At 42.5% G+C, this 11,076-nt stretch overlaps 1 protein-coding gene across 1 annotated transcript; it reads left to right on the forward strand.

The window, feature by feature from the left end:
- Positions 1-4,227: 4,227 nt before the first annotated feature.
- LOC128460377 (visual system homeobox 2-like) lies at positions 4,228-10,121 on the forward strand. Its single transcript, XM_053445553.1, has 5 exons — positions 4,228-4,657; positions 5,200-5,290; positions 5,995-6,118; positions 8,338-8,518; positions 9,796-10,121. The coding sequence occupies exons 1-5, from the start codon at positions 4,228-4,230 to the stop codon at positions 10,119-10,121; spliced, it is 1,152 nt and encodes a 383-aa protein (XP_053301528.1).
- The last annotated feature ends 955 nt before the right edge of the window (positions 10,122-11,076 follow it).

Genomic DNA, 11,076 nt, shown 5'->3' on the forward strand with positions numbered 1-11,076 from the left:
TTGTCTGTAAAGAAACATGGCTGCTTCCTGCGTCTCTGCTCTCTTTGGGACCCTGTCGCATGACGTTAGCGGACCTGCCACCGGCTCTCTGGAGCTTTGGGGCCAAACAGTAAAGGTCCTGGGTGAGTCAACTCAAACTTCTCCCCCCTCTGCGGGACGAGGGCCACGATCTCTGCAGGAGCCCGGGAATAGGCTGTCTTCATGTCTGCTGGTGCAGCCCATGTGAATCCGAAAGGGGGGGAAAGAGACAATTAGGGGCTTATTAGGGTCTCAGGGAGATGTTCCTCACGGGGCGTCCACTCGCCTGCTCGGCCCCGTCTCTGAGTCGCTGCCATGGCTCAAAACAGTCAGGGGCATTGTCTCACCTAATTACGCTGAAGCCAGGGGCCCCTTTTTGTGTTGCCACTGCCATGCCTGTCCGATTCCCTTTTCTGCTGCCTAACCGCGAGTCCCTGTCCACTGTGGAAGTGTGCTAATTAGACGAGAAATGGGCCCGAGCAATTATGTCAATTCTCGTTACCAGTGACCACAGTGAGGAATATTATTTTGTCAAGAAAGTTTTTGGTGTTTGCGGGATGAGGCGAGGAGGAGGGGGAGGGGGGGGACCTCTCTCCCCCCCCCCCCCCCTCCCATATTCCCTCAGAGCATTTTCCTCATTATGCCAATAACACATCTGCACATGCAACAGGGGAATGCGGCGCACACAAGTCAGAGTCCCCCCCGACAAACTTCAGCGCACAAATAGATGCACTCATACAGAAATGGAGACTATAGAACGGCAATAGCATGAAGTTATTGCCCTAATTAATTCTTTGTGCCCTTCGAGAAAACTGTTGAATCACCAGTGGCACATTGTTCGGGTCGTGGGAGCCTTTTGTTTCCTCACCTTAATAGGATGTTTTGATCAACGGCTGTTTGGTGACCCAGCTCGTCTTCTGAAAAACCCCGAGCTCTGGGAAACGCAATTAGCTGGATTAGAAGGAGCCATTTCTGGAGCCTGGAACAAAGACAGAGACAGATCAGACAGACAGAGCGGAGTGTGGTTCAGACACTCGGCCAGAATCTGACTGACCCAGGCTCGATCAACTATTATTTTAATCACTGATATGCTGTGTAATGCACGGGGATAATAATAAAGGACAAAGAAGAGAAAGTCAGGGTTTGTGTCGGCTGCAGTTTCAGTCATCGGCCTCCGCATGTTCTCAACTTGAACCTTTGTTGTTTTTCTGTATTAATTGACTATCAGTGACAGTGAAGTTTCTGTTTCCAGACTCGATCTGTAAATATAATAAGGCATTTTAACATTTAAACAGTTTCTTGTAGGTTTTTATTATCTGTTTAAACCTGATTAAGCTCCTTGGCTTTAAGGAAGTTTACACTGACATAAAAAAAAAACTAATGTCTTAAGCTACAGGTGGTTTAGAAAAATCCAGAAATACTGATGCTTATCAATAATGCAATCGCTGACACTGTTTATTTCTAATTGGCATAATTTATTTCATCCTACCACATCGTGCTGTTTAACCATCTGTTTGTGACAAACATGTTGTTGCAACAATTATAACCTGATTGATTTTATTTAGACTGTTGAAGAAATCAATATCAGAAAATAGATTAAAACATCTGACCTTCAGTCTTAGACATTTCTCAAAGCTCACTAACGAATTTAGTCCTTAAACGTGTGGATTTAATGCAAGATCCCTACTGTTTGTATTCATCCATAAAGGAATCTTACAGCCCTTTAAAATGGAAAGGAATAAAAGCTACATGGCCAATATATAACTCATTTCAAGTGTCCATGCCTGCTTGCAAAATAAAATATAAAATCGAATGTTTTCTGAATCCCCTGATTATTCTATCTCGTCTCTTCTGTGTCTGATTTCCGATTTGTTAAGTATTAATAACATGAGATGCACATTATTAGTTTCCAGCTGCATCCTAATCTATCTGGAAATATGTCATCAACATGATGCGCGCGTGCACACGTGTGTGTGTGATCTCTTCATTCACCTTTAATGAAATGTCTCTAATAGTTTCTCATGAGATGCTGGAGGTAATTTAAGTCTCTTCATTCCCCCCCTCCCCCCCTCCCACCCCCTCCTCTCCCTCTCTCCCTCTCGATTTTTTATTTCCATCCGTGTTTGATTTCTACACCGACTCAGAATAGACAAACAAAGGGGAAATAACACTGCGTAAAACAACAATTTCCATTGTATTTATTTCATCCCTGTTTAAATCATCCGCAGTGACTGAGCAGCCTGACGCACAGGAACAACAGACCGAGCGCTCAATGATTGACTTGACCGGGGTGATGCCACCTCTCCTGATCTCAGCTCAGATTACAAACCGGCGCTAGATGTGCGGAGGGTCTGACCGCCGCTGACAGCCTGACGCGCGGCTGCTGCCCAACAGTCCCGCCGGAGCTGATTTATTCATCGCCACATGTCCCATTGATGGAGACAGTGCGAGCCTATCTGCGCTTCCATCGCGCGTCCTCTCCTCTCATCTCCATAAACTCCTCTGCGTGATTATCAGTCCAGCTGTCCGAAAGTGTGCCGCACATTATCTGCGAACGATTGGAAGTTCATGCGCATTAATTGAATAATGGCTGATTAGACAGGATTAGGTGCGTAAAGACGCACAGAAACGCAGAGAGTGTTTGTGGCCCCGTGTCACTTTCCTGTGGGTTTGGATTTTGGACGCTGCAGATGATTTCATCATCATGTCTCCACTCTCACTTTCAGATTTACGCACGGAAACACTTTCAATGTTGTTGTTTTCCCTCTATTTGCTCAAACCACTTGAACACGAGAGTGCTGAGTAAATCTGTTGCTTGCATTGCGCGCTGGCATTCGCTGCCACCGTTTGTTTCGTATTTAATTGCCACCCTGGTGTGTCCTAAATACCCTGAACTGGGACAATGTATTCTTTATCATGTGACCCGTCAAAGAATGGAAAAAAAAAACAGCTTAATAACCTATCAACAGATGCGCAGACTGTCCGCAAAGACAAAACGTTTACTGCGCAAACCTAATTAGAATATGCAAATCACAGGCTGGAGTTATATGGGACGGTGGGGACGAAGCTCGAGTCTGTTAACGGATCAATCACTGTGGTTTTCTAATTAGAAGCTGGATTGATTCATTAACTGATGGAGAATTTGGCTAATGTTAGTTTATAAGCATTTTCTTTTGACGTGATCACTGAAATGTGTGTGGTGTTTTACGGACAATGACAATATTTTTTGGCACAGGCCTGTTTATTGGGAAACGAGAGAAATAGAACTGACTAATTTATAGAAAGTGACTTTCATTTACTCATCTTGCTTTATTTTATTATAATAGAGGTGAATATGATAAAAGGCACCATATTTACATCAAGTAACTGATTTTATTTATATAATCAAAATCATCTTGAAATCGTGTAGATGACCTGGTATCTGATATTCTGCAGGATATTTTTGTTTTATTTACACTAGCATCCTTTTCTTTGCACGTGAATTAAACCGCAGATTGTTTGTCTTTAAATCTGGGTCTGCATCACTCTCCCCCTCACGCTGATCTGTCATTACGCACAAACGAGCTGCAGATTAAATCAGATTTCCCTCGTTTTGAGGGATTTTCCGGCTGATTGACTCTGTGTGAAGAGCTGGTGGCTCCCGGATCACACGATCAGCCCTGAAGAGTTGTAGTGAAAGTAAAACTCTTCTCTCGCTTCTTGTGCATCTCGGTTTCTAAACAAAAACACATTTGAGTTGAAACCATAACCAGTAGCAGCCCAAATCTAGTTTTCTCAGTTTTAACGTCATCCAGACGTGTGACACGAACACAAATTAATCAAACCCAAGCTCAAACTTTTTCCTCAATAAACCAAATCTTCTGTAAAAATACTATACAAATTAAAATACCTAAATCAGGTGTTTGATGGTCGTTATCTGTGAGAGATCAAACTGTATCAGTTAAAGACTCGGGGAGAGTTCATATCTTAGTGACCAATAGGCACATAAATAGAGAGTAGTTGTGTCTCCGTTAATATCCAGACGTTTGTTTTGATGCTCGGATGAATGTGACGGAAACTTCAGTGTGTTGTCTCTGCTCTGCTGTGATTGGCTGCCGCCTGTTGCCTATTGGATAAAAAGCGCAGCATGAGCGTCACTCTGCTCAGTGCACCGGGGACTCTGGCTTTTTGTTTTTCGGAGAAAGAAGAGAAGTGTGACATCCCACAGTCATGACCGGGAAGGAGGGATCTGTGCTTTCAGACACCGAGAACAAACAGAGAACAGCCCCTCAGACCTGCAGCGTGAATCACGGGGGATCCCAGCAGCCGCTCCCGGTGTGGAAGATGGCCCCCGCGGTGCACCGACGCACCGGCTTCGGGATCCAGGAGCTGCTCGGCCTCAACAAGGAGCCTCCGACGGCACCGCGGCGGCCGCTGGAGGCCCTGCCGCACAGGGCGCACCTGCTGGCGGCCAGGTCGGCCCTCGGGCACGGTGGGCTCGGGGTCGGGATGGGTTTGCTGGGACCGGAGGGAATACACTCGTTTTACAGTCAGCCTGCTTTTCTGGAGGTGCTGTCAGAGGCGCAGAACGTGCACCTGCAGCCGCTGCACAGAGCCGCGCACATGGAGGCGCAGATGGATGCGCACCACTCCAGCTCCGGTGAGAAATAAGACACTGTGTGTTTCTGAAACATGTGAGAATCACTATTAAATGTTTTATTTCACTGTTATAATAATATATTATCTGATTTATTAATCTAGGCGAGATAGAATAAATGAGTGGTGGAGATTTATTTGTGTCAAAGCTTTGGCGCCTTCTGATTGAACAACAGAGAAACTGAAAGTTCATGTAACACAATGAAAAATCTATTGGAATATCTTTTGATTTTTCTTGCACCTTTAATAAAGTTTTGGATTTTAAAATCGAAAATATTAATACATGTTTAGAGGCCTTGGTAATATTGATATTATTATTTTTATAATGTAATCTTTTAAATTTTGTAAATTTCATTTGCACTTAGTTTTTTTCCTGCCATTAAATCAAATAAATCCGTGCTAAAGAATCAGAAATACTGTAAACACTTAACATCATAAAACAGTAAAAATCGTAACTGTTTTCTGCTGTTTTGTTTGTGTATATTATTAATATTATAAGAATTATTATTATTATATCTGAAGTTGTCCACTGTTGTTTCTTGACAGATTCGGATGATATGAGTCTTTCCTCCGGGGATCAGAAATTCTCTAAATCCTCCACGAGTCAGAGCAAGAAGAGAAAGAAACGACGACACAGGTAAAAAAACGCCACATTTTTTTTTACATAGCTCATCAAAAATATTATTTTGTAATGATGTTCTAGTATTAACAGTATTAGGCCCTAAACCACTACCAGTGCAGGTTTCTTTCGTTTGGTCTCATCACTGCAACACAAAAACAAACAGTTTAATTCCTATTCAATTCCTTTAATTCCACTTTTGTGCATATCTGATTCTCATTCATTTATAAAATAATACTGTCGAAATGTAGTAATTCTAAAATACCTGCATGAAACAATCATGATTTCTCTGTGCTTTAAAATTTTGATTTGGTTTTCGTTTGGTTTCTTTTTTTTTTCTTCAAGCATTTTGTGCCTAAGCTTGAAAATGGGCTAAATTGTTTAACAGTAGAAGAAATATGAATATGCAGACAAACGTATTTTTTTCTGCTGGTCGACAAAGAAAAAATAGCTTTAAGCTTTCGTTTTTTATAAAAGAAAATTTTGTTTTTCTCATTTTAAAAGATCTTGGTTTGATTTAAAATTCATTTTTGGGGAAACTTAATTACCTCTTATTGTATTTGAGGCGATTCAGTTTGAGATTTCATATTTAATATACAAAACAGACCAGGGTGAGAAGATTGAATTGAAGAGGAAAATAAAACAGTATTTTTTATTTTTTAACAACACTGTATAAATTGCACGTCCATTCTCATATTTGGTGCATTTTCTTTTGTCTGCAGAACCATTTTCACCTCCTATCAGCTGGAGGAGCTGGAAAAAGCTTTTAATGAGGCTCACTATCCGGACGTGTACGCCCGAGAGATGCTCTCCATGAAGACCGAGCTGCCAGAGGACAGAATACAGGTGTGTGTTCATGTATGTGCAGGATGCAGACATGAATGTGGGGTTATTATCTTAAATTTCATATTGTCATGGGACAGAAGGACCAAATTGCTCCCTTTTTAGAAGGATAACTGTATAATCAGTCATATGATTTATATCTTTCCTGCAATGTATGATTCTTAAACATTGCATCAAGGTGAGAATGATCATGCAAAGTGGTGGAGACAGATTTTTAACAGACAGTTGGAGCCTGCGGTCATCAGCTCCATCATCATCCTCCCAGCACCTCCTGCTCCCACATTAGCAGCCAATTCACCCTCTCAGTCTAATTAGTTAATTGAGGAGAACTTCTCACCTCTCTTCCCTGCGAGAGGCGGCACCGCAGCTCTGAAATGAAATGATAACTACACCGAAATTAATAAGCAGAGGTCAGCGGCTGAGCAGAGGCCTCTGCCCGGCTGCTGCGAGCATTTTAATTTCCCATGATATTTGAGCGCCTGTCTCCCATCGATCGGGACTGGAAATTAACTTATTTTTCAATCAGCCTCCTCGCCCCCGGGGTCACCTCTCTCAGGAAGCACTTCACACACCCTCTCTCTCACACACACACACTCTCACACACACACACACACACTCTCACACACACACGCTTCATGCACACGTTTCATGCACACTCACACTGCTGCTGTCAAAAGGCATGATTGCTCATCTGAGGCCCATCTTTTTATGAGAGGGAGGTTATCATCAGATCTACCTGAATAGCTTTGCCGGCTCGGCTTTGATCGTTTTTAATTCCAGGTCTGAAAAATTCACACCCCCACACACACCCCCACACACACCCCCACCCACAAATACATACGCATGCGCTCACACATCACTCCACACCGTTCCTTGAAGTCTCATCCAGCCTCCTCGGCCATTTTAGGATGCTCATTTTTTCCCCTACTGTTTTCCTCATCCATATTCACAAGCTTGCTGAGGCTATTACAAGGTCTGGCATGGTGGAAATCAATTTCGGCACTTGAGGAGCCTGAAGGAGAATAATGATCGCACACACACACATGCACAGGTCACAAAAAGACAGTCTCCTGCAGATGGCACGAGCGATGAGAGGAAAAATAAATGGTAATAGGGCCGATCAAAGGAATTTGGCCAGTTTAATAAACCTGTTTTTGACAACATACTTACATTTTGGGTCAATAGTGGATCAGTAATATTGGATGTATTTTCCAAAACAGATAACAACAATATTATGGTTTTGGAAATGAGCTCTTTGACTTTTGTTTTTTTAAACCTCCAGTAGATGTCATTATTCTACTGGACCAAAAAATAAAGGGATCCTGCAGGAGTCATAGCAGTGATGGACGATTTAGATGATGATGATGATGATGATCGGAGTTTGGCAATGAGGAAGAGTCGTTGTAGTTAACGAGAAGATGATCCTAAATCATATTTGAAATATATGAAAGAACCCATTCACACATATTAAGACGTATTTATTAACAGAATCTACTTGTGAATTTAGGCCAGGGAAAAGATTTTGAAGCCGTTTGGTTTCTGATTTCATCAGTTACATTAAAGCCAGCTTTGGTGGCCTGCATTTAAACAGTCTGTGTCGAGAACAAAAGAGGTGGAACAATTTTTTAATTTATCTACATATGCAAGAAGCTGAGATGAGTGCAAAACGTCATCTGGGCCTAAATCACATCCAAAAATAATCACGTTTGTGTCATAAATAAAGTAGTATGACTGCAAACAGTGTACGGGAGATGGAGTTTTGGCCTGGAAGACAAGATACTAATACTAAGATATCCTTGATGTAAAATACTCTGCTTTGAATAATAAGGTAATTTATCTCTTATGTCAAAAGCGGCTTAATAATAAAAAAGGACACCTGCTCTTTATATAAGTGCATAAATCTGTAAATATTTTTTCATTTCAAAAGTTTAAGTTCTAGAGACAACATGCACCGGAGGCTGCGAGTTTCCATATCACACTTGTGCAAATTGTGTATATAACCACATTTGTGTTGTCACATAATCGTAAACACAGAGAAACATTCCTCCTTCAGCGGGTTAGAGTGAAAACAGAATCTCAAGCACATGCAGCGTTCGGCCCAGTTCGAAACCAAGAGAGGCAACAGTTACCAAAAATATTAAGTGAGGTTCAGATCTTATTTGCGGCCAAAGAGGACCACATACACACTCAATCTAATCCAGACCCCACCTTCATTTCTCCAGGTGTGGTTCCAGAACCGCAGGGCCAAGTGGAGGAAGAGGGAGAAGTGCTGGGGTCGCAGCAGCGTGATGGCCGAGTACGGTCTGTACGGAGCCATGGTGCGTCACTCCATCCCGCTGCCCGAGTCCATCCTCAAGTCGGCCAAGGATGGCATCACAGAGTCCTACGCCCCCTGGTTACTCGGTAAGCTGCTGCAGGAGCTGGTCCACGTCAGCTGAGAGACAATCTTAGCTGGACAGAAATGTTTCATGTTTGAAAAACAAGGACTGATGATGACCAAGCTCCCTTTAGCTGCTTCAGTCGTCCAAGCTGCACTGTCACGACTTACTGGGACATCTCAATAGATCAGAGCCAACGTCATGGCAGTCGTATCATCAGTAGATTTTTTGTATTGTTTTCTCTGTGCAAAAACCAGCAAAAAAAGGCCAAGGCCCAACAGTCCCAATATTAGATCTCTGCTAGATCCTTATTTTTATATCGGCCTGCATCAAACTGCATCCAAAGATATCAGTCTGCTAGATATACCTTACTTTTTTTTTCCATCATGACCCATTAAATATACCAAAGGAAATTGGTGAAAATTCCCAAAATAGCCTTATCCCGTAATGTTAAAGAAAGTGATGAAAGAAAATCCTGCATCTGCCCCAAAATTGAATGAGTTCTTTCTAAGTCCATGTCCCAGCCTTCCACCATTTTAAAGTTTTCATAATTATCGTAATTTTTGTGTAATCCTGCTAAGAAACCAACCAACTATCAAACAAATGGCTGAATTAATGCTCGAAGCTTAAAGCACAAGTCTGATGATGAGGTGATCAGTCATAGAGCATCGTCTTCCGTCAACGAGAATCTAAAATGGTTGGAAATGGACTTGGAGCGTCTTTATACTTCAGGATGTTTGATAATCTTGTATAAAAGTATACAAGGTATTGTATTGGGACAACCGGCAAAAGTAGCTAAGCCCTGCTCGGGATGAGAGCCAATAAAAGTGTTGGCGTGTCAATAAGAGGCGTCAGTCGATGCCGTGATAATCCCACTTCATCAGGACAGATTAGACCAAATCTCCTCCCTCACCTTGTGTCAATTGATTAGTTGAAATCAATTAGGAGACACTAATTGAATAAGATGTCCCCTCCCTCTTTATTCTCCTTTCACACTCTTTTTCAATGTCAAATAGCGCTCGAAAGACCAAATATCTTATCTATATATTCATTTTACCATTTTAATGTTAAATCTATCGACTAACTCCACAAACGTGTAGCACTTGGATCATTCAAACTTTCACTACAGATAAACCTGGTAGGATGAACGCCGAGTTTTCTAACTTCGCTCTGCACCATAGACAGTTTGAAGAAAGTTTAGCACTCAAACGTTAAAAAAGTGACAATACATCACAGAAATGTTTGAAGAGCACTCACTTATGACATGGAACCCAACATCTAAATCTCATCTCTCCCCTCCAGGTATGCACAAGAAGTCAGTCGATACTCCGCACTCTTCCCCGGGGAAACCCTGCAGCACGTCCCCCCACGCTCCAATGCAGGAGAAGCCGGTGGACACGGTGATGGAGGCCGAGGAGGAGAAACGGATGGAGGACACAGGCTCTCCGATCTCCAGAGAGGAGCTGAGGGAGAACAGCATTGCGGCGCTGCGAGCCAAGGCGCAGCAGCACAGCGCCCAGATGCTCGGCACCGCTTCGAACAGGACGAGCGGCCACGTGACGCACAAAGAGGAGGCCGACGATGAGGCGGCGGAGCAGCAAACGGTAGAGGAGGAGAAGAGGAACTGAGAGACATGGCTGCAGGGAACAGACTGAGAGAGAAACGCCTGCAGAGAGGAGTTTTCTTGCGTGATTGATCTGATACTGTACAAAGCTGCAGTTTAAATATAATGATCGTGAAAACGCGCACAGAAAAACTTTGCTCATGTGAAAAGAGGATATTTGGCTCCGCTCCGCTAAACCACTGTACGACACTGAAGGAGGCTCTCTAACGTTTTAAGGAAAATGTTTTGTCCTGACATGAAGCTGCATCAAAATTATATACAGATATATATTTGTTTTCTTTCAAATAAATTAACCTTTGTGACATGGATGTGGCACGACACTGCCTCTACCTGCTCCAGTCCACGTGTGTGCCATGGGAGCAGACTGGGACCTGTGACCTCCCAGTGATGACACATTTCAATTAGGGTTAAACTGACGATTTAAGGCCTGCACTCTTTTTCTTTCGTCTGTGTCAATAAATGTGATGTAAATACTGAAAAAAAGAATGTCCAATAGTCAAAACTGTACAATTATGTAAATTTAACATCAATTATCTGCGTTTGTCTTTGTATAAATGTAACTGTAGCTCAATTAAAAGTTACTATTTAAAGTTCTCTTCCACAAAGTGTTTTTATTATTTGTCACTCCATGTGGATGTTTGAGTTTCACTATGTTTGACACATATGTTTTTTTCGTGTTCAACTATTCCGATAGTGAGACAAGTTGCAAGTGTGATGTGGAAACTTGATGCCTCCGTGCTGAGAATTGACATCCAGTAGTTAAAGTTTGAAAATAATAAATAATGGTGAATTTCTGTGTTTTTTCCATGAGGGAGCAGAAGTTGAAGTTTAGCGCCACCATTGACTTTAAATAAAGATGGACAACGCATCCCCCCTTCGTCCCAACATCCAGAAATGAAGCCGGCTACAGATGCTTATTTAGATCCAGTTGTCTGGATGCAGTGAAGTTGACCCCCGCC

The sequence above is a fragment of the Pleuronectes platessa genome, chromosome 17 (assembly GCF_947347685.1).
Source record: "Pleuronectes platessa chromosome 17, fPlePla1.1, whole genome shotgun sequence".
In the NCBI taxonomy this organism is placed as follows: domain Eukaryota; kingdom Metazoa; phylum Chordata; class Actinopteri; order Pleuronectiformes; family Pleuronectidae; genus Pleuronectes; species Pleuronectes platessa.

Bases quoted from the DNA above. Each gene is read 5' to 3' on its own strand.
- LOC128460377 (XM_053445553.1), top strand. From the start codon at position 4,228: ATGACCGGGAAGGAGGGATCTGTGCTTTCAGACACCGAGAACAAACAG. The intron at 5,291-5,994 runs GTAAAAAAACGC...TTTTGTCTGCAG, and splicing joins AGAAAGAAACGACGACACAG to AACCATTTTCACCTCCTATC. The intron at 6,119-8,337 runs GTGTGTGTTCAT...TCATTTCTCCAG, and splicing joins TGCCAGAGGACAGAATACAG to GTGTGGTTCCAGAACCGCAG.